Source organism: Diceros bicornis, chromosome 5, assembly GCF_020826845.1.
Source record: "Diceros bicornis minor isolate mBicDic1 chromosome 5, mDicBic1.mat.cur, whole genome shotgun sequence".
NCBI lineage: Eukaryota > Metazoa > Chordata > Mammalia > Perissodactyla > Rhinocerotidae > Diceros > Diceros bicornis.
The window spans coordinates 69,533,082-69,558,304 of record NC_080744.1 but is presented as its reverse complement, the minus strand read 5'-3'; the positions used below and the strand labels follow the sequence as shown (position 1 = coordinate 69,558,304).

The window sequence follows — 25,223 nt, the reverse complement described above, 5'->3', positions numbered from 1 at the left end:
AAGCTTTAAATAAAAAGGAAAAATTCTTTGGGCATGTAGCAAAAAAAAGCAAGCAAGTTACAAGGGATAAAATTAGATTATCATTAGCCTTTTTGACATCAACATTTCATGCCAGAAGAAAATGAAGTAATGTATTTAGTATTTTCAAAGAAAGAAATGTGAGCTAAGGATTTTACATCTAGTAAACCCAACTTTCAAGTATAAAAAACATAGACAAACTGTTATCAACATAAAAAAAACTCAGACAATATTATTCTCATAAGACCTTCCCAAGGAATCTACTAAAGAACAAGCCTCAGAAAACCAAAATGACTATAGAGACATAGACATAATGACTAGTGGTGAACATTATACATAAACTTACAGAACTAAGACTAAACTCATGGTTAAAAGCTAAAGAATATAGTACACAATGACTATCTCATATTTTTCATAGTATTACTATAAAAAAGCTGAGGAGAAGAGGGAAAACATGAAAAAAATTTAAACTGTTCTCAGTAATTACACTGGTGGTGGGAGTATGAGGAACGTTATACTAAGACTGCTGTGTAATGTGGGATGAAGTAAATAAGATTATGGATATTATAATTCTATCATCCTCTGTGTTCTTGCTACTGTGAATGTTTGGTATAGAAGAAAAGAGACACACATACAATACAGAGGAGGTTAAGTATAACCTTTGCAGTCTTGAATTTGAATTATAAGAATTCATGAGCCCATCATCTTTAAATAAATAAAAAATAAATAAATGTATATGTACACACATATATGAGCACGTATGAATACACACTCACAGACATATCTCATACATTTTATTTATTTCCTAATGTCATTCACAATGACCAACCCAGTAGCAATGAGCATCCCTGATTATGCTCTTGAAATACCATTTCTCAGTCAAAGTAATCAGGGCTTCTTAGCAAAACAGCTGATCAGAAGCCTAAACATCTTGCTATACCAAGCAGCAAGGTAACTATCACATTCAACTAGGCTCATGTCAAAAGAACTTGAGAACAAACTTTAAGAGGCTCCCACTGACCAAAAGATGGCATAATTTGAGCTTCAAAAACGGAAATTTCAAATGCCTAAAACTCATCAAAAGTATTTAAATCCATGAGTTTATAATGATATATATATTTAAAAAATAAATTGGACACTGTTGGAGGATAATATGGAACCAACTCATCATTATCTTGAAAACTGGTAAATCAAGAAATTAGTCCTGCTACTCAGTAATCAAATAGTAGATGAGAGAAAGCATCTCTTTATAAATGGATCCCAAATAATAAAATAAAATGAAAGTAGAATTGGAATATCCCCGTATCCATTAATCAACAGCTAATAGCATCAATATAGCTAATGTGTCAATACCACAAAAAGAAAGACAATCAGACATTATGTTCACCGTGATGAAAGAACATAACACCAATTATAGTTTTTGCAAATTGATTGAACCTTAGTCTGATCAAGCCTCTAGATCCACCTGCCCGTGGGTAGGTAATAAAGAGAACAGAGAAATATATTGCACTGCAGCAGACTGCACAGTAATAGAGCTTTAGCAAGTCACATAATTCCTTTGCTAGGGACTAAATTTCCCAGTCCCTCTTAAAGCCAGAGGTAGCCATGTGATTGAATTCTCATCAATGGAATATGAACACATGCTCAACGTTTGAAGGCCCATTCACTTTCTTCCCCTTCTGCAAACTAAAACACACAAGAGCCTGTAACACAGCTCTGATCCTGAAGGGGAGGGCATATCTTAGGGGATGATAGAGACAGAAGATAGGTCTCTGGAAAACCCATCTTCAGGCATAAAGCTACCCTGACAACTTAGACTACTTACCTCAGGACTGTAGTATAAGAAATAAACTTTTATGTTCTTAAAATCACTGTATTTGTCTTGCCTTTATCACAGCAGATTAGTCTTTTCTCTAACACAATTACATACAAAACTTATATATATATAATAACTATATATGTATCTTTGCATATTTACATGTGTATACGTGTGTGCATAAAGTAACTAAGAAAATAAGGCAAAATACTAAAATTTTTCACTAGATGATTCTGATAGATTTAATTTTCTCTTATAATAAGCATGTATAATAAGCAGAAAGTAAATCTTTAAAAAAGTAGCTATTATGAAATGATATCTAGAATTGACTTCAAAATAGTATTTGGGAGGAGTGGATGGAATGTCAATAAGGCAGAATTCACCATGAGTTTATCATTGTTAGGGCTGAGTGATGTGTATACGGAGATTTGTCACACTATCAGTCTACTATTATGTATGTTTCAATTATTTTATTTATTTATTTATTTATTTTTGTGAGGAGATCAGCCCTGTGATAACAGCTGCCAATCCTCCTCTTTTTTTTGCTGAGGAAGACTGGCCCTAGGCTAACATCCATGCCCATCTTCCTCTACTTTATATGGGATGCCACCACAGCATGGCTTGCCAAGCAGTGCGACGGTGCACGCCCAGGATCCGAACCAGCGAACCCAGGGCTGCCGCAGCGGAGAGCGTGCACTTAACTGCTTGTGCCACCAGGCCAGCCCCTATTATGTATGTTTTAAATTCTCCATATACCAATTTAGAAAATAGTCATCTTGTAAGGAAAAATAATTCGTACATGTGAATCTGAAAATTCTATGTTTGGCTTGCCAAAAGAAGTAAATGAAATTAAAATATTCATATCTCTAAAGCATCTAAGAGCTGAACTTAAAATAAAATTAAAACATTTGAACACTATTTGAGTGCTGAAAGTATGCACTGCAAGTATGAAATCTATTGTAAGGACAGAAGGAGGCAATCTCCTGCAGAAAAGTAGAAATAATAAGGAGGTGCTTTACCGAAAGAAGTAGTGATATATTTTTACTCATCCAAGCATCTTCCTTACCTGGTCCTCTTATGTCTGAGGCTACTGTACAGGGCGAAAGTTAACTGGCAATTACAGAATGATGAATAACCTAAGCCCCCTAAGAAACAGTGCTGACCAAAAAGAGGCAGGCTCTGCTTTATGGAGCCGGTTAGAGATGAAGGTTGTAATGCTCTTCACCTAATTCCATAGCCAAATCTGTCATGATAGGAAGTACATCAGCAGGATCCATCCATTAGCTGGTAGGTTCTGAAATTAATCTTGCTGCTCAAGGTTCAGCATCCAGGATACTTGAGCAATCCCTGGGCACCTGTGTATACAGGCAGGCAGTACTCCCTCTCTCTACCCTCAACAGTAGTCCATTCCATAAAATTTGGTGCCTTAATTATTTTTCCTCCCTACTCATTGTTCTAGATTCCTGCTATGATTTGAGCCCTCCCCTGAACCGTAGAACCTAACCTTTGGCCTCTAATCCTTAAAACCCCAAAGAACTGGCTAGGATCAGAAAAATACAGCAATCTCATCTCCTTTTACTTGAAATGTTGCTTGCTTCAAGTTATCTATAGCTCTTGCCATCCCCAAATGGAGCTTTTCAGATATTGGTATCTCTGCCTCTGTTCTATATGAACAACCAACTAGTCTCGTAACCCAGTCTACTTAATACTTAATAAAATGTTCAATAAAAAAAAAAGATACTTTAAATAATTTTACTTCTGCAAAGTTACCATGAGGAAATACAGAGGTACAAAAATATTTCTCTATTTCACTGCAGTGAGATTTACAACAAAATTATCAGCAGTACAGAATTGACTACATATACTATGGCACATGCATTAAGATGATACTATACATATTTGATTAATTTTAAACAATAGTAATGATATTAAAAACATTCATCATATAATGGTAAATAAAATTTCAGGTTTCAAATCTATGCAATGCAGTTTATATATAAATAAGTGTGTAAGATTTATATATTGATATATAAAGAGCAGAAAATAATTAGATAAAAATGTTAACAGTAGGTATTACTTTATTTCTTCTCAAGTTTTCTACAATTAACATATACTAATATTTTAATTATTGCAAAATTAATGCTAATAAGGAAATGCAAGGAAAAGCAAGCTCTTTAAAGAAAAGAGAGTTGGTTTGCACAAGGTTACAGTTGCCGTAGGTTTATTTGTGCTGCAGAAGAAGGAATGTAAAAATACACTCATCTTTTTATATCTACTCACAATTCTATTATGCCACACGCACAAGGAAAAGCAAAACATACTCTTTAAGACACAGCATCTATGATCTACTTTCAAAATATAAATCAATCAGGACCAAAAATCATTTCAAAGGCCCCTGGAACTCTTTCCTTCCTAATATAATTGAAAAAACACAACTCCTAGCCTCATGGAATCATGCTCAATGCAAACCCTACTCTCCTACTAACAAGTCAGAAATGAGTCTTAATTGACCATTCTGACTATTTGATACTATTAATTCTAAATAAGCATTAATAGGAGACACTGTTTTTCCTCTAGACATAGAAAAGCAGATTGATGCAGTAGAAACAGCACTGAACTGTGAGTCAAGATACCTACACCAGGATAAATTCCTCAACTCATGACTGAGTGACTTCTCTGGGTCTCTTTTTCCTCATTAGTAAAATAAAGGGATTAGATAATAAATCTAAAGTCTCACTTTTTCTAACATTCTAAATATCAACATAACAAGTCTAAAAGCTAAGTAATGATGGCTAATTCCATACACACACACACACACACACACACACACACACACACACACAAATTAAGTCTAGTTTTTAAGTCACAATTGTGATTTAAACAACACTACTACAATATGAAATACTAACAATGTATACAAGGAAACTAATATCTATACAGACATATCTCATCAAAGTTTATACCCTTCTTATTCTTTTTTTACCTTTTATAAAAGCATACTAGACCAAAGCTCTGGCCTTTCTAACATAATTTACTATATTAAATGAAATAATTCACACCGAGGTTTATGACCTTGATATTCTATCAGACTCCTCCCAAAGGTTCTCATAATTCCTGATTTTTTAAAAGAGACATGAAAAAATTAAGCTACAGATAGGTTCGTGGTCTTGGGGAAAGAATATATAAGTTCTAAAAATGAGATAAGCAGAAAAATATAAATGACACAATATAGGATTTTATTAAACTGCCATTTTTAGAGCTCTCTCAAGTGTTACCTCAGAATAAATGCATTTCATAAAATGTGGTACACACTGAAGAAAATAATCTACTTCCCATTATTTTAAAATATTATAATACAGAGCAGAGAATTTTTAAGCATGTCATTCTTCCTAGATCATATGGGTTTAAATATGTCTCCTTTGAAAAAAAGGACCAAAGTTTCATTACAATAATACAAATGTATTTTTATTTGAAAATCAAAAGTGGTTTTTATAGAAGTCCAATGTCATGCTCAAGAGGCTTATTTCTCTGGAGCCAAAAGTATACTTTCAAGAGCAGAGTAGACGTGAAGTTACTAATCTAAATAAATGAGGAATTAAGGCAAGGGTTTTCACCTTTTGTTTGGAAAAACATTTTCCTCTCAATCTCATCCTCTACTTTGTCAACTTTGGAACCTAAAACCCAATGATATTAGTCTATTCCAGAATCAAATAATGTTTTTTCTTAAATTCCACTCTTTTAAGCCTGCCTGGCACAATGACAAAAAAGATAAATAGGAGGCATTTTACATTTTCTGTCTTCTACAAAAATTGGGAAAGGGTGGAGGCCTGGAGGGTTGGAACTTGTTTTTCTTGCTTCTCTGGATGATGAGGGTAAGAAAAGTGAGGAGTGAGGAAGAAGTGGAAGAGTGGAGAGATGAAGGTGACAGAGAAGGGAAGAAGAAAAAGGAAAATTAGGAGAAAAAGAGGGAGAAGTAGATGAAAAAGGGAAAAAATAAAGGAAAACTCAACTAAAAACAACCTGGTATTTTTAGACAGCACTTTACTATATATTTTGAATACCACCCTCACAGGCATAGCATATGGAAAATAATAAATTATAGTTTAGCTCATTAACAATTTATTAACATTTAATTCAGTACTTACTATGTGCCAAGGGCTTATGCTAACTGCTTAAGTTAAAGAGGTACGATTCTCTGGGTATCAGAGTTTTACTCAGAATAAGACCAAAAGAATCTGTAGTAAACTATTATTTTGACTGATATCACTCCTCTATAAAACTATTCCAGCAGATTATCCTCTAGAAAGTGTTCAGAGGAAAGTTGATTTGTAATTACTGATAATCTTGGATGGTATTAGCCATATCAAATAAAGTATCTACAGGTATTATCCAAATACTATTCAAAAATAAAAGCACCATATAGAAAAATTAGTTCATTTATATTTAAACGAGTATGTTTAGAGAGCTATGAAACTGAAATTCATCAGAGAAACTGAAATTTATCAGAGAGACAGCATAAAATGAAGGGACTGGACTAATGCAGAGTGCATAAGCACATACTGAAAAAATGCTTAAAAAAGTTTGAGAGTTCCATCATATGTAAATAAAATTTAAAATTTTGTCAAACAGTAAATGTGAGAAAATCTTAAATGTAAATATCTTTTATCAAAACAATGCCCTTGTGAAAGCATCATTTTGAAAAATTAAACAGATATGACAATGACAACTTTTAAAACTTGATAGGCTATTTTAATTATATAAAAGATTTAACTCTACCAAGATACCCTTCTACAGGTATAGGATACACTTGTTTATATCTAGTACAATCCATGTATTATTTTGTTTGAAGTGACAGATGAGAAAAATGAAGCTAATGAAATATTGCGAAACAGACACCATGCAAAAGACAAAAGGCCATCTTCTGATAAGGATGATAGTCCACCATCTGTCCCCCTGCCACTCAGTGACAATTACAAATACTCCATCAGTTTCCTGGTAGGTGGAGATGATAAATGAGGTAAAGACTTCTTTTGCAGATTCTGACGTTCCTTTGTAATCTGAGTTTTAACAGATGACTCCAAAAAAAGCCTAGAATTCAACAAGCTTATTAATTTATCATGCTGTGAAGATAGAGAAAGGTCTGAGCTCAGTACTGCAACATGGAATGGTTCAGCTGTATTGAACCAAGCCTTGTAATGAAAGGTCTTTTCTCAGAATTCTCAGATTTCAAATACAGCAAGCTAGATTACTATCAGGCTTCACCCTTAGAAATCATTTCAATATTATCCCAATAACAATATTACCATAGATCACAAATAACATCATCCTTTCGATACAAGATCAAAGGGACAATAATGCTCAGAGACAGAGCCAGAACTCCTTGGTTGTTAAGTGGCTTTCACGGCCCTGGTTGACAAGGGTTTGAAATACTCAATGGCTCCAAAATAAACATTCCCTTTAAGTCTATTAACTTTTTTTAAATGTTTAAGGAAAGGATACATGCCAAAATATAAATACACAGGTTAAAGTAAAAGGATAGAAAAAGATATACTACTCTAACACTAGATAAAAGAAAGGTGGAGTGGCTATATTAATATTAGACAAGGTAGCAATGAATATTACTTGGACTAAAGAAGGTCATTTCATAATAATAATGAGGTCAATTAATCAAGAAGACATAACAATCATTAGTATTTATGCACCTAATAACACAGCTTTAAGTTACATGAAACAAAAACTGATTGAATTGCCAACAGAAATTTAAAAATTCACAGTTAAAATCAAAGATTTCAACATCCCTCTCAAAAATTGATAGAAAAAAAGATGGCAGAAAATCAGCAAGGATATAATAGATGAGGAAATTTTTCGAGGCAACAGATACGTTCACTATCTTGATCATGGTGATGGTTTCACGGATATATGAATATGCTAAAACTTATTAAATTGTAAACTTAAAAGAAGTGCAGTTTAACATATGACAATTATACCTCAAAGCTCTTTAAAAAGTGCAACAAATTCCCAATGCGTATGCATCTAGGCACTATGATATTTCGTGGAAAAGAGTTAAGTCCAAAAAGATTATATATAGCATGGTACTTTTTTATAGAGCAGAAAACAACTAAAATAAAAGTATACTTTTTAGGAATAGACCTAGATGCAAAAATAAAACTATAAAAGGAAAACAGGAGAAAAAGGAGGGAGAGGGAGGGGAAGAATGTAAAGGACATATCAAGCAACAATAAGCAATACTAGGTTTGCAATATTAATAACATACAAAAATACTATTCAAAGAGAGAGGCATTAAATAAGAAAGAGGGATGTTTCATTTTCTTAAATTTATCAGTAAGATAAAAAATATGGCCATGATAATAAAACTTTGTGATATATATATCAAAAATTGATTTAAAAATAACAAAAAGACATGAATAAATAATAATAATAGCATATTGGCAGTCTTTCCATTTTTGAGAAAAGGATATTAATGAGCAAAAAAAATAGATTAAAAAAATAAGAATATTTGCATAACAATGAACAAATTTGATCTAACATATATGTACCCAAAGGGAGAAAACATATTCTTGTTAAAATTTTACAAAGTATTATGTACAAAAAATTATGAAGGAAATGAGAAAAGATTTAGAAGTGAATAAAAATGAAAATACTTTGTTTCAGAGGGCCTAGAAATTAATATCTTTAAATACCTACATTAGAAAAAAGGTTGAAAATTAATGAGCCAAGCATTCACCTTAAGGAGTTGGAAAAAGAATGGCAAAATAAACTCCAAGAATGAAGTAAAAAGGAAATATAATAAAACCAAGAAGTGACATTAATGAAATAGGAAACAAAGAAGCAATAGATAGAATCAACAAAACCAAAACCAAATCTTTGGAAATACTAATAAAATAGACAAACTTCTGGCAAGAATGCTCAAGAAAAAAAAATAAAGGAACAAATAAAAAACACTAGAAATGGTAAGGAGACACAGTTAAAGTAGAGATTTCTGTAAACATCATGGAGAATACTAAGAAAAATTTTTTGCCAAGACCTTTGAAAACTTAAGAAGAAGACACATAATTTCCTAGAAAACGAAAATTTACCAAAACAGATGTAGTAAATAATACAAAATCAAAATACACTCAAAGAAATAATTACTAATTTAAAAATCTAACCAACCCATTAGGATGGCTACTATCAAAAAAACATAAAATAACAATGTTGGTGAGGATGTGGAGAAATCGGTACCCTTGTGCACAGCTTTCTTTGTATGAGAAAGTAAAATGATGCAGTGCTGTGGAAAACAGCGTAGTGTTCCTCAAAAAATTAAAAATAGAATTATCATATGATCCAGAAATCTACTTCGGGGTATATATCCAAATAATTGAAAGCAAGCACTTGAACACATATTTGTATACCCATGTCCACAGTAGCACTATTTGCAACAGCCAAAAGGTGGAAGCAACCCGAATGTCTACTGACGAATGGATAAACAAAATATAGTATATACATACAATGCGGTATTATTCAGCCCTTAAAAGGAAGGAAAATCTGACACATGCTACAATATGGTTGAACCTTCAGGACATTATGCTGAGTGAAGTAAGCCAGTCACAAAAGAACAAATACTGAATGATTCCACTTATGTGAGGTATGTGGGGTAGTCAAATCCTGAGACAGAAAAGTAGAACGGCGGTTGCCAGGGCCTGGGGAGAGGAAGAACGGGGAGTTCTTGTTTAAAGGTACAGAATTTCAGTTTTGCAACATGAAAAGATTTCTGTGGATGGATGTTGGTGATGGCAGCAGAACAATGCGAATGCACTTAATGCCACTGAACTGTATACTTAAAAATGGTTAAGATGGTAAATTTTAAGTTATATGTATTTTGCCACAAATAAAAGAAAAAATAGAAAAAAATTTTTCCCAAAAAACACATACTCGGAACATACAATTTTATAGACACATTAAACAAAACCTTCAAAGAAGAGATTATTTCTATTTTATGCAACTTGACTCAGGAAAAAAAAAAAAAAAGGAAAAACTAGCAAGCTTAAATTATAAAGCTAATATAATCTTGAAAAAAGAAAAATTAGGAAAATCCTAAATATATGCAAAACAAATTCAATCATGTGTTTTTAAATCATGACCAAATAAGTTTAATACCAGAAAAGCCATTAATGTAATATATCACATTAAAAAATCAAAGGAAAAGCAAGCTTTCCATAAGATCCAGAAAAAATTCAATAAAAATTAATACTTATTTATTAAGATCTTACAAAACTAGGGATAGAGGGAACTTTCTTAACTTGATAAAAGCCATTTATAAAAATTTGCAAATTTATTAAAACTGCAAATCAGAAAATAGGGTGAAAAAAAGCAGCCAATTTCATTCAGCTTAAAATGTCAAGTTACTGAACTAGCTACCTGTGTAAACCTAAGGTCACTTTGTACCCCAAAGCTTACAGCTTAATTAACACAGCTGAAAATCTGCAAGAGTCAACTATCCATGCCTTAATTTATCTGTTCTTCGGGCAATTCTACAAAGCCAAAAAGCCAACATGAACTTAAGAATACATGCACCTACCTGAACAAATTTCATCAAAGTGATCCTAAATAGAATCTAGTATTTGGTCTCTTTATAATGACATCAAAAAATATTGCAACAATTTGAAAGAATAAAGAATTAAGGATGTAACTGGCCAAAACAGCCAACTTCACTATGAAGGCCTTTTATGGTTGCAGATGCATCCATTTATCTAATTTTAACCCTTAACCAAAAACAATGGACACGATGCAGAAGAGTCCTGAGCAACCCAGACATGTACACAATCTCCACTGTTCTATTTCTTTCTTTAAATTTTTTACAGCTTTTGCTTTTATCAAAGTTACTTATGCACATAATTTATATAGTCAACGGTTCAAAGAAAGTAGATTCCCACTGCTCTCCCACTTCTTTCCCCAATCCAGAGGCAAGGATTTTAGCTGATTATTTTATCTTTTTTCTCTATATTCCTTAATACATATTTGTACTGCTACTTCTTCATTTTTCAGTTTTAGAATTATCTATTGACTTCTCACCATAAAACATAAGGATTTAGCTCTATTCCCTGAACTGGGCCTCACTACCCACACACTATAGCCTTGTATCCCTCCATACTTCAAATATGGAGGGAAAAAAAAGAAGTGTTAGGGGCCGGCCCAGTGGTGTAGCGGTTAAGTGTGCGCTCTGCTTCAGCGGCCTGGGGTTCGTAGGTTCGGATCCCGGGCGCACATCGACGCACCGCTTGTCAAGGCATGCTGTGGCAACATCCCATAGAAAGTAGAGGAAGATGGACACGGATGTTAGCTTAGGGCTAATCTTCCTCACAAAAAAAAAAAGTGTTATCATCTAATTATCTTAGTGGCAGAAATATGGGGTTTACTACATTACTTTCGGACGCTGAAATACATCATAATCTAAAAAAAATTTTTTGACAGAGAGAACCAAATTATGGGATTGTGAAAATTCTGTTTTATAGCTTTGTGATTTTCCTGACACAACATATGTGCCTTCTTTGCTGACTGCAAGAGATGCCTAACTGACAAAATAATTATTACTAAAACTCAATAACTCTGATCAGAGATGGGCATTTCCTGCTCCTCTATAAATACCTACTTTGGAACTAAAACAATGGTCACTAAATTTCAGATAAAGAACCTAATAAAGTTAATTAAAATAAAAGCATTTATAATCAATAACTTATTAAGCAAAATTAGGAGAATTATCTAAATTAGGCAGGTAAAGTGCTAAACTTGTCATCTATCCTCATCAGGGCAAGAGTGTTCCCACTCATAAACTCCTATCAATAAATCTTTCATTTCCTTTATTCCTCCTGCATGAAATTGTCATATTATGGATTTCAAGATTAAGTACACACAAAATTTCTATATAAAGAAGTACATATTGCAAAACTTTAAGAGCATTTTCAAGTAGAAGCAGCCTGAGTTATATAAATTTGTCCCACTGTAACCCTGTTTCTGATCCTTGATCATCCAACTGAAACAGAGCAGCTGTGAAATAATCATCACAGTTGCTCCAGTCTTTTAATAACACCCATGACCACAATTCTGCATCTCTTCACAACTGACACAAAAGAACCAGATGAGAAAGTATTAGTCTGTACTCTGTGGATGTATAAAAGTAGCCACAACTCTAGTCATTCCAAGCTACCATGATCTGGACTACGAGTTTGAGGGTTTATGCCTTTTATAAAGCAATAGTGTTTAGATGTGTAAATAACTTCTTAAAAGCAATGGGTACCAGCTATGAACAACTACCAAAAACAGACTGAAACTTTTAACATTTAAAATATCAGCTAGAAACACTCCATTCTAATCCCCAAATAGATGCCAAAGGAAAAAACAGTCTTAATTATTATAAGTAAACTGTAAAATTAAGCAACCACTGTAATGCAAACAAAAAGTAGCATATACTACAGCATATATGCTCCAAGGACTCATGCAGAGAAATATGGTTGAGATGGCTTTTCACATTTGTTTAGTTTAATAGCATTATGAGAGCTGTCTAGGGAGTCACAGAATAAAATTTTATCAAAAACTAAATAGCTTAGGGGCTGGCCCCGTGGCTTAGCAGTTAAGTGCGCGCGCTCCGCTTCTGGCGGCCCGGGTTTGGATCCTGGGCGCGCACCGACGCACCACTTCTCCGGTCATGCTGACGCCACGTCCCACATACAGCAACTAGAAGGATGTGCAACTATGACGTACAACTATCCACTGGGGCTTTGGGGGAAATAAAGGAGGAGGATTGGGAATAGATGTTAGCTCAGAGCCGGTCTTCCTCAGCAAAAAGAGGAGGATTAGCACAGATGTTAGCTCAGGGTTGATCTTCCTCACACACACACAAAAAAAACAAACGAAACAGCTTAAGTTTCTAAACTGCAGGTATTTGTTACCTATTTAAAATTGCATTTAACAATAAAGCAACTATTTAAAAGAAAAGATTCACAGAAGAGAACTGTATGCAGTTGTAATTCACCAACCCAATGACACAGACTCTGCAAAAACCATGAGAAAATTATAGTTCTTTAGGTTTCTGGTCCTGAATCATGGATTAATGATCAATATCTCCAAAATTGAATGTTTAGCAAAAGAAAACCAATACAGAAAAGAGATTGTGATGACTAGTAGTGAAAGTGCAATGGTCATATAACATCAAAAGAAGTAGGAAAAACAGGTATGACTGGAGTAATATTTCAAAATTATTAATGTGACTATCTATTTTACCTTTCTTAGCACATAGTCTTTGCCCAACTCAAACCAACTAACAGGTGATTAAAATTTATTCTAAAATAAATACAAGAAAAAAGCACTCTATAACAATCAACTTTAGAAATGCAAAACAAATATATGCAGCAAGACAATAGGTTTATAAACCAAGCTAATATTCTGAGATTTAATAAATTTATTTACCTTGCCCTTTAGCATGTCAATAATCAAGCCTGAAGGACTGACATTAACAGCATTTATTCCAGAGTATGGAGAAAGTTCCCTTTTCCAACCTTAAGGTTTAGTTACTTTGTTAGAATAAGGAGGAGGAAGAGGTTAAAGTAAATTTTATTTCTTTCCAGCCCCAAAAATTTGGAAATGGAAGGAGGAAAATAAAATAAACAATGTATGTCCCAAGGGAGATTAGGTGTGTCAGCTAAGGGAGAGTAATGTTGAAAGTGGTATTTTGATTCTCAAAAGAAACTGTCTCTCCAGCTGTCCCTGGCACCAAACAGGATGTGGTCCATTAATAGGGCCATGCTACGTGGTCAGAAAGAAGCCCTGTGGTTTAGCTTTCTCAAAATGCCCTTAGTTCTTATGTGGTGTGAACGCTGTGGTAAAGCCAGTAGGTCTGCCAGGGGCCAGAATGGAGATTACGTCAAAGACTCAGAGGTACGTAGACAGAGACGACTGAGGAGTGGCCTGGTCAGGAAGATGTAAATAAATGACTGATGCTCCAATGGAACACTGTCCAACTGCAAAGAACAGAACAAGAGTTCACTAGCCACTCTTCAGGATTGGTGGCCCACAGAACACTAAGTGAACGGTAAACAAGGGACTCACACTGGAAATCAGAAAGGACAGAAAACGTCATGTAGTATGATCCCAATTTTTCCTCTCAACATGGGGTCATGTAAGCCACACTCCTCTGATACACACAGGTGCCATCTTAAGGAGATAAGTAAGTGGATGGAGACCAAGGATTGTTATTTAAAAGAGGCTGGGTACCAACTACAGAAACTGTTTAAATTATTGGATGAAACTAAGGTTTAAAACAAACTGGTTACCTAGTTACAAAGTTTTCCTTGAACCAATGAAGAAGACTAAATCAGCTATGGATAGACAGCTACATCTTCTCTGCACATCCTAGTTACAATGTGAATGAATTTACCACCATAAGAATTCCAGAAGTTAAAAGAAATATAAAAATTAACAATCAGCTATATTCGTATGTGAATTATATACTGAATACATACAAATCTTCTCTCTCACTCTCTCACACACACACACACACAATTATAAAAATTTTCCCATCTTATTAAAGAGAAAATGAAGACAATGAAAGCTACGTCCTATAAGAAAGGGTAAGATGTTTTTAGATCATTTCTCTAACTTAAAAGGTACCCCATTGAGGTATCGGGGGAAAAAAACACAAAGATTTATTCTAAATGAGTTCTAGTTGGTTCATTCGACTTGATTTTCTGTTGAAAGGCCAACAAGATGTTTTCCTAACATGATTATAAGAAGAGAGTAAATACTTCTGCAAGGTAAGCAAGGTAGCAAGGTAGGGTAAGGTTTGCTTACCTGCAAAGGTAAGCAAGGTAGGGAAATGAAAGAATCTATTAGAAATTATCTATTATTTCCCAGATTGTCATCAATTCTGGGAGACATCTACTACTTCTTCTACCTCAATGTCAGGCACACTCTGGCCAAAGAGATCAGCGTGTAGTTCCTTAAATACAGTGATGTCTTTATGTTTTTGCTAATTTTAATTTTCATTTTTTTCTTCAATCACCTAATTAACATAAATTTTTCAAGATGAAATACTAATTTGGGATTTGTAAAATCACACTTGGTTGTAAACATCCAATAAATTATAGTTAATTTAAGATCCTTCATGAAAGTCCTTTTCATACTTTCCATGAATCAAATGAAAACAAACTATTACCTTCTCTCTATATAAGTGCACAGATTAACAAAGAGAGCTTGTATAATTTATATGCTTTTAAAGCCAAGGAGTCTCACAAACACAGAAATACATGGATTCAAAATTTTTTAAAAAACACTTTTTAACTTCATTCTCTACATAGGATTAAATGTACTTCATCCAACTTCCACAAAAATCACTATCAGCTTCTTTAGATAGTGTGAAAACAGGATCACAAAGAAATCAGGGTTTTAATTAAAACTAATACTTTAACATTTCTCTAGTAATAGATTAAAAAAATTAAATTTTGGAACATATTTAAACTACTACCCATTTGGTTTGACCTTTAAAAATCACATACTTTTATTATTTATATTCTAAGATAATGACAGAGAAAAAAAATCAAACATATAACAGCTCTTTTTGTGAAGCCTCAAGAAACACAAGAAAAATTTCCTGGTCAAATTACAATAAAAACACAAAACATTAAACCTTTCTTGCTGGGCAGCTACCTATTACGTTTAACAGGCTTAAAATAAAATATGTCAAAGATCAAGAGTAAGTTATCTGATATGTCAAGTGCATAAGGTCAAAGGTACAAATTTTATTAGGTCAGAGGTGGTATAAATAAAATCTTATATGTCAAAGAAGAAGGGTCACAGACAAGATGTATATAATATAAAGACATCACAGATGACAAGTAATAACTTTAAGTAGAACAAGTATGTTTACTATAGATACCTTCACTGATTAAAAATGAAACTTCCATGTGAGTAAATATAAAATTGTCTTTCTATACCACATAACTCATATGCTATATTGCACACTTGTTTTCAGAAAGAAGGGGCTATAACTAAAAATAGCTACATGAATTAGGTGAGAACTTAAAGAAAATTTAATTCGTTTGAACTGAAACAGTACACAAAATTAACATATCAATCAAATTTCAAACCACAACAGCTAAACATCAGACTATGCTATGATAGCTACAAAAGTTAGATAATATTGCACATTTTTCTTCCGAAGTGCATGAATGAAATATTCTTTCCTTCTCAAGTTTTCTTATTGACATAAAAACACATAAAATTTAGATTTCATTTACATAATAGCAGTGCTCCAGAAAATTTTAAAATAATTTTTTGTAAATTAAATAATATATTTAGTTTTTTTATTAAGAGAACTTAATTACAAACAATTTTTATAAATGGAAGAGTTTCCTAATGGGATTAATTAAATTCTAGTTAATGAAGTAATTTAGGATTTTTTTCAAACTGGGGCACACATACACGTGACTCTAGTTCTAAACAGCAAACTTAAGTAGAGAGGAGGAATAATTTATATGAATGATTCAAGTAAAAAAAAATTCCATACTATTCTTTTAAAATATCCATACAATTTGAGAAAAAGGCAAAAAATTATTTGAGGTAAACAAAATAGATGATTAGTTCCATTTTTTTTTCCCACTTTTATTAATAGTACCTAAAGCCATTCTGCATAACCTTTCGGTTCAATTCAACTCAACGGGCTTTTATTAAATACCTTACTATGAGTCAAGTATTATGTCAAACAATGGATATACAGGAATTAAACATAAGGAGACTTCCAGTTCCAGCCACAGTGAACTGGCTTATACTGGACTAATCTTCCAACTCCAAAAGTTACACAAAATATACAACACATCTATTTGATGGCATTAAATGATAGCCAATACAGCCAGGACTTGAGAGACCATGAACCCTAAAGAAAGGGAAACACATGAGGTGAGCTCCACAATCACTATGGATTTTTCCTTAAAGGTTTATGATGATTTCTGGCATGGAAGAACAGTGCAAGCTGAAAGGGGCAGTCTTACTGAGCTGAGAAAACAGAATTTGGTTTAGAACTGTCAAAGTGATGGGAACTTGAGGGGCAAAAGTCCTCAAAAGGAGGAAATCATAGAGAAGTGAGCCCAAATAACTGTGTGTAATTTCCCCTCAAGCACTGGCCACATCCAGAAACTCAGGAGAAAACCTACGTAGGTAAGATTTATTAAGAACTAACCATAGAATTACCCTTACTTCCTGATAGCAGCATCCAATCTAACAAAGGTCCAAGTCCTTGAACAACCCCCCACCCCCTACAAAATCACCTAGCACAAGCCTAAATCCAGGAAGGCCTTTCTAACACCTTATTGAGAAGTCACATAACTCCTCATAGCGTGCATTTTCTCTTCTTTTAACAAATCAAGAAACCCACTTTTATTCAACTATAGATGTGTTTCTGATGGTCTTTGCCTAGAAAGCACTGACAAAAACCTAAGAAAAAGAATGAACTATAGCTTTACATAAACATTAGGGATCAATCTCACAGACTTAAGGATGAGTGAAAGAAGCCAGACACAGAAAGTACAGAGTCTATGATACCATTTATATGAAGTTCAAGAACAGGCAAGACTAACTAATAGTACTAGTAGTCAGAGACTAGTTACCTTTTGGGGACACGACTGAGAAGGGATATGAGGGAGCCTTCTAGAGTACAAGAATTGATCTATATCTTGATATGAGTGGAACATATGTAAAAATTCATCGAGCTATATACTTGAGATTTGTGTACTCTACTAATATATGCTATACTTCAAAGAAAAAAAAGAGTTAACACACGTGCACATACACACAGGTACTGCCCTCAAAGAACCACAGTAACCTTTCCTGGGCATCTTAAGAGATGCTTGACAAACATGAATTTCTCATCTTTGGTTAGCTTTAGAAAAAACATGAATTTCTCATCTTTGGGTAGCTTTAGAAATTTGCTATTACAAATAGAAGCAACAAATTCATAGATTAGCAATGTCATCTACGTCTCAATAACAGTTGAATGAAAAATATTTATGAAAATACTTATAAAAATCTAAATTCCATGTAAATAATAATTATAGGTGGATAAAGAAGGCATTTCCAAAAATTTCTAAATAGTATACTGATATAAAATTTATATGAAATTTATTTGGTTAACTTTTCCATGAAATGTAGAGCATGACTAAATAATTCTTTTCTTGTACTATTAAAATATCAAAATACCACAACCTTTTTTTGCACTGCAATTTTATAAATCATAGTATTAAATTCTTATTTTTAAGTTTTTTGTTAAATTAATATGTATATTAAAATGATGACACATTTGCATACTATATTGTAGTAGTAATTAAATGTTAAATATAGTTTTAAATACTCATGGAAATACATATGAACATGGAATTCTTCATAATAAAAGAGAACACACTAGATACTCAATATGTGTAAATGAACAAAAGTAAAGCTCACCACTTCTTCATCTGAAAGTTCACGCCCTTGGATGCTACTATTCTCTCTCACAGCTTGCTGGTGTTTTTTTCCTTTAATGTGGCTAAAAAGATACACCTCTGAAGAGATCTAAAAGCATAAAATCAAAGCAATGTAATCAACATATAATTATATCCGATTTTAAATATTACACATTCAATTTGCAAGTTGAGATCACTCTAACATTTACATATTAGGCATAAAAATATTTTCTTTTCAACACAATTCTCAGAATCCTCTAAAACATACGGTCAAAAAAGGCATCATAGCCAACCTTAACAGGATATCATTTCCTCTAAGTATCAAGTTTCAGCTTTAAAAATGTTCCTTTTCTTTTTTGATCCCAAGACCCAAAATGTTGACTTGGGCTATAATTAAGCAGGTATACAGCCATTTTAGCAGCACATGCTTTGGCACTTTGCGCTGCTACTCCTAAATGCTGAGACTATTTTTGTACTACTTACGTTGCATAAAAATCATGAAAGAAATCCACGGTACTCAGCAGATGCCTTAGTATAAGTTTTAAAAGACTGGGAGAATATATTTCCATAGTTTAATAAACTTTAGTAATAAATTATAACACATCATCACAATATTGATAATGACAACCTACCAGGACATTGCAGAGAGAACACTGTTTTTTTCTTTCATAAGGGGTCAGTTTGGGAGCATAATCAGTATTTGCATGTCGTCCACTGCTTAACTCAGCAGCTTTTTCTTTTCTTTGTTCAATCTGCTCCATGTGCCTTCGAATGCTTTCATCATGCTGTAGACGAAGTTAGAGTGTGAGAATATCAAAAATTATACTAAGAACTTGAAAAAACAATATTTCTATTAAATTTTCTAAAATAATAGGAGAATGTCATAATTCAATGTTAACTTGAACACTGAGGACAAGAATTTACATAAAGCCCTTTAATATCTCCCACATGCACAGCAACCTTTCCTAAAGTGTGCATCATAGAACTACACCATGGGATATTAATAAATGTTTTCGTGGAAGAGGTTCTATGGTCAAATAAATTTGGAAAGTAGTAAGTTAAAGCTAAACAGGCGTTTAACATAGAACTTTACAGAGCCTCTAGTATGTCACTGTGCAACATGACTCAATAAACCCAGCTTATATTAAGCAACATTTTACACACTTATCTGACCACAACAAACTTTTGAGAAAGACTTCCTAGAACACACTATGGGAAACAGCAGACAAGGCCCATCATGACACAGACCTCTACCCACATGAACTCCATTCTAGTTGTTCTACACCTCCAGGGACTTCCCAGAAAAGAAATAAACCAAAAACACTATTTCAGACTTCTGACTTCATGCTCATACTATTTCTGGAGTATGGCTGGAATGCCATCCCACCCACCTACTCATTCTCCTACCCATTTAACTCATCTTTCTTTCAAGATTCAGCTCAGGAACTATTCTCTAAAACTATTTCCCTGACCTCTGAAACCTTTCAAGTTAGATTAAGTGCCTTCCTCTGTACTTTCATAGCACTCCATGTATATCGCTACCATATGGAAATTATCTGCTTCGTATCTGAATCTCACACTAGATTATAAGTTTCTTGAAACTTAGAATCATGGCTTACTCATTTCTGTATCCCCATGCCTACCACAAGGCTCAATAAATACTTGCTGCATTAAATTTAAATGAATGATAAAGTTCTAAGAGTATACAAAGAGTAACATATAGTCCTCCACCTTACGGAATTTACTATCTCTGTGAGGAGCCAACATGTAAATAATTGTGACATAATGTGAAATATTCATACTGGTGGAAACTGTAGTACTAATGGCAAAGATTTTCTAGAAAATATCAGTTTATTATAATCTCCCAAGCTACAATTGTACAATTCCTAAGCACTGAAATCAAGTGAAACAAATTATAATCATCTTTTAGTATACTTCTAAATAATTAAAAGTCTATGAATATCAGAGGCTAGCAGTAATGCCTTCAAGTCATTAACAAATTGCTTGGTAAAAACAAGAAATGTTAAAATTCCTTTAATTTTTTTCCCTCAATTGCTTTATCTTATTAAAATAAATTTAGGTTTCAGACCGTTGAGTTAGAAATAATTGTGTAGCCAAATCATATAAATCTCGTTACCCACAGATTAGGAATACAAATTAATTCAATTTTTCATACAATTAATTCAATAGATAAATTTTAATCTCATGCTCTACTGAAAGCTCTAAAATTTCAAACTGAAATATATAATTATCCCTACCTTGAGCTGGATCTTTTTCTGTAGCTCTTCCATGGCTTCTTGTTGAGCAGCTGTGAGTGCTGCCAATCGTTCTTCCCTGTCTCTGTAAGAAGACAGCAAAAATTATAAACTCAACTGCTTGGAGTAACAAATCTCATGAGGATAAAAAATACCATTAGGACACACAGGCTTACATATTCTAAATGGTTATTACAGTATGTGCTGCATAATGACATTTCAGTCAACAACGGACTGCATATATGACCCTGGTCCCATAAGATTGGTACCATATAGCCTAGGTGTGTAGTAGGCTATATATACCATCTAGGTTTGTGTAAGGACACTCTATGATGTTCGCACAACAAAAAAATCACCCAACTATGCGTTCTCAGAACATATCCCTGTTGTTAAGCAACATGACTGTATTTTTTTAAACTATTTTTTTCTTAATAAAATAAATTATTTTATACTGCTCATTAAATGTTTGGGGAGCAACAGAGATTATTAGTTATGAAAACAGGATTCTGGACCCAGGCATGGGATTAAATACCAGCTCTGGGACTGTCATTTAAATATGGCATGTTGAAAACCTACACTTATCTCTGTTCCCTTCCCGAAACCCACTAATACCACAAGAAAGGAACAGAAAAGGCATAAACTCACAAAGATAAAGATAATAGGAAAGGAAACAATCACAAACAAATTATGAAACATACAAAGAAGTATGACCTAGTATAGGAAAAAAGCAGTCAATTGAAACTGTCTCTGAATGAGGGCATATGTTGGATTTAGTAGACAAAGATGACAAAACAGCTATTATAAATATGTTCAAAGAATTAAAAGAAAGTATGCCAAAATAAAGAAAAATATTACAACAATGATTCAACAAATAGAGAATCTCAACAGAGAAACAAAAGCAGTTTTTAAAAAAAACTTTCCAATAAAAGGAACCAGAAGTCCTTAAAACAAATGGCTGATTCTAGGTGTGGGGCAGAAAAAGTACAAGATGAGTCTGAAGCATCTTGCAGTCCAGAAATTAAGGAAGTACTCAAAAAAACAAAATGATGAAGCATGTCAAAGGGACACAGGGGCCAAATGAAAGAGCTCCCAATGTCCAAAGCTGGAACAGTTTAAGCAAAACAATAAATAACATAATATTGGTGTATAACCCAAAGTATAAAATAAATGTAAATGAGTCCACACTAACTAAAAAAAAATAATTAAATAAATAAATGGGAGAGAAAATACAAATGTCCTATACAGAAAAAGAACTGCAAATAATTTATGTAGAAACTCTTCTCTCAAGGAGGTGCAGACTAACTCTCTACCTCTTCAGTGTGGGCTATGCTTAGTGGTTTGCTTCGAAGGAGGATAGCATAGAGAAATTTTAAAAGTAACTATACAGTGGAGAAACCTAACAAACACTATCATGGCCAGTTGTTCAAGGTTAAAAAAAAATCAGTGATACGTCAAATTGATAGCATGAACCTTTGACATGTTAAGAATGGTAATTCATGGGGCCGGCTCGGTGGCACAAGCGGTTAAGTGCACGCGCTCCACTGCAGCGGCTCAGGGTTCACCGGTTTGGATCCTGGGCACGCACTGACACACCGCTTGTCGAGCCATGCTGTGGTGGTGTCCCATATAAAGTGGAGGAAGATAGGCATGGATATTAGCCCAGGGCCAATCTTCCTCAGCAAAAAGAGGAGGATTGGCAGATGATAGCTCAGGGCCAATGTTCCTCACAAAAAAAAAAAAAGAAGAAGAAGAAGAACGGTAATTCACATTCACTTCCGTGGTCTGCCTCCCAAAAACCCATAACCTCAATCTAACCACGAGGAAAACATCAGACAAATCCTAACTGAGAAACATTCTACAAAATACCTGACCGCTACTCAAAACTGTCAAGGTCATCAAAACTACGGAAAGTCTGAGAAACTGTTACAACTTAGAGGAGCTTGAAGAGAAATAACAACTAAATACCTGAAGAATAATGGCCAAAAACTTCCCAAATTTGATGAAAAACATTAATGTACAGAGTAGGATGATCATGAAGAGACTCAACCTAGACAAATCATAGTCAAACTGGTGAAAGACAAAGTCAAACAGAAAACTTTGAAAGGCAGGAAGAAAAAATAACTCACCATATACAGAGGAAAAACAGTATGATTAATGGCTGATTTTTCATCAGAAACAACAAAAGTCAGAAGATTCAAAGCACTGAAAAAAACTCCAAAAATTCTATATCCAGGAAAACTATCATTCAAAATGAAGGTAAAATAAAAATATCCCCAGACAAGTAAATATCAAAATAAGTCAATGAAAGCAACACTCCCCTATAAGAAATACTGAAGGAAGTCCATCTGGCCAAAAAGAAATGATGTAAAAAGGTAGCCATAGAAAGAAATGAAGTACAGCAGAAATACTAACAATGTGGATAAATATAAAAGAATGTATAAATATATTTTCTCTTTTATTCTCTTAATTTTTTTGAAAAATGTGGGACTACATAAAGAAATAATTATAACACCACACTGCTGACCTTATGACATATATATAATATCTGTGACAATAATAACACAAGAGGAAAAGGACATAGAGTTATATAGGAACAAAGTTGCTCTATTTTACCAAAATTAAGTTAGTTTTAACCTGAAGTAGATTGTGATAAGTCAAAATGTATATGGTAATAAAGAGAGCAATCACTAAGCAAATCATTAAAATAATACAGCTTTAAAAATCAAGAGAAAAATTAAAATAATGTACTAAAAAGTATTGGTTTAACAAAAAAGAATGTAGTAAAGGAGAACAAAAAAAATCTGAGACATACAGAAAACACATCAAAATGGTAGACATAAATCCAATCATATCAATAATTACATCAAATGAGAATGGACTAAACACTTCAATGAAAAGGTAGAAATTGAAAGACCAGACAAGAAAGGAAACCTCAACTATATATAGTCTATAAGGGACACACTTTAGATACAAAGACACAAAAGGAGCAAAGTAAAAGGACAGAAAAGACATATCATGTAAACAATAACCATGGCTATATTTAAAACAAGAAAAAACCTGACTTTAAGACATGAAATATTTTTTAAAAAGCTCTAATATTGAGGCACCAAAATAAATGAAGCAAAAGTGTCAAAACTGAAAAGAGAAATAGACAATTCAACAATTATATTTGGAGATTTCAATAATCCTCTCTCAAGAATTAATACAACTAGACAGAAAATCAGTAAGTACACAGACAACTAGACACTACTATCAACTAACTTTACTTAACTGACATTTAGAGAACACTCCATTCAACAACAGCAGAACATACATATTTTCCATGAGCATGCAGAATATCCTCTAGGATGGTCTACATCCAGGGCCATAAAATAAGTCTTAATTAATTTAAAAGGACTGAAATCATACAAAGTATATTCTTCAACCACAAAAGATTTAATTAGAAAACAAGAGAAAAACTGGGGATATATCCCCAAATAATTTGAAACTAAACAACATGCTTCTAAATAACTCACAAATCAAAAAGTCATAAGAAATATTAGAAAATATCCTGAATTAAGTGAAAATGAAAACATGACATATCAAAACTGATGGGATGAAATTAAAGAAGTGTTAAGAAAATTTATACCTATAATGCTTACATTAGAAATGTAGAAATACCTAAAATCAATAAACTAAGTTTCAACCTCATAAAAGTAGGAAAAGCAGAGCTAATCAAACTCAATGTAAGCAGAGGAAAGAAATAATAAATGTCAAAGCAGAAATCAATGAAATAGAAAACAGAAACACAATAGAGAAACTCAATAAAACCAAAAGTTGGTTCTTGGAAAGATCAACAAAATGTATAAACTTTTAGCTAGACTGATAAAAAAAAAGGAGAGAGAAGAGACACAAATTACCAAATTAGAAATGAAAGAGGGACATCATACTGAAATTAAAATCCTTATAAGGAACTATGAACTACTTTATAAAAATAGACAACCTAGATGAAAAGGACAAATTCCCAGAAAGACACAAATTATGAAAGCTGACTCAGTAAGAAATAGAAAAATCTCAAGAGACCAATAACATGTTTAAAAAAAGAACAAACACAGGGGCTGTCCCAGTGGTGTAGTGGTTAAGTTTGGCATACTCTGCTTTGGTGGCCCAGGTTCACGGGTTCGGATCCCAGGTGCAGACCTACACCACTCATCAAGCTATGCTGTGGCAGTGACCCACATACAAAATAGAGGAAGATGGGCACAGATGTTAGCTCAGGGCCACTCTTCATCAAGCAAAAAAAAAAAAAGAGGGAGATTGGCAGCAGATGTTAGCTCAGGGCCAATCTTCCTCACACACACACGCGAAACCCCACAAAAACTGAATTTGTAATTTAAAATCTTCCAAAAAAGAAAAATCCAAGACCAGGTGGCTTCGCTGGTAAATTCAAAAACCCAGCAGGAAATAATACCAATCCTACACAAACAGTTTCTGTAAACAGTGCAGAGAAAACAGTTCCCATCATGATATTCTATAAGGCTAGTATTGCCATGACATAAAAGCCAAAGACCTCAAAGGAAATTACACACCATTAGCTCTCATGAACATATCCTTAACAAGAATTCAACAACATATAAAAATGATTATACATCATGACCATGTGAGAATTAA

The 25,223-nt window shown here is 33.4% G+C and overlaps 1 protein-coding gene across 5 annotated transcripts in view; it reads right to left on the bottom strand.

Moving 5' to 3' along the window:
- Positions 1-25,223, bottom strand: part of SCAPER (S-phase cyclin A associated protein in the ER) — a 440,234-nt gene that overhangs the window by 266,502 nt on the left and 148,509 nt on the right. For all 5 annotated transcript variants that reach the window (XM_058542151.1, XM_058542150.1, XM_058542152.1 and 2 more), the window contains 3 exons: positions 20,577-20,658; positions 18,951-19,103; positions 18,320-18,427 (listed from right to left, as the gene is read on the bottom strand). In XM_058542151.1, coding sequence (XP_058398134.1) covers positions 18,320-18,427; positions 18,951-19,103; positions 20,577-20,658 — 343 coding nt within the window. The remainder of the gene's footprint in view (positions 1-18,319; positions 18,428-18,950; positions 19,104-20,576; positions 20,659-25,223) is intronic.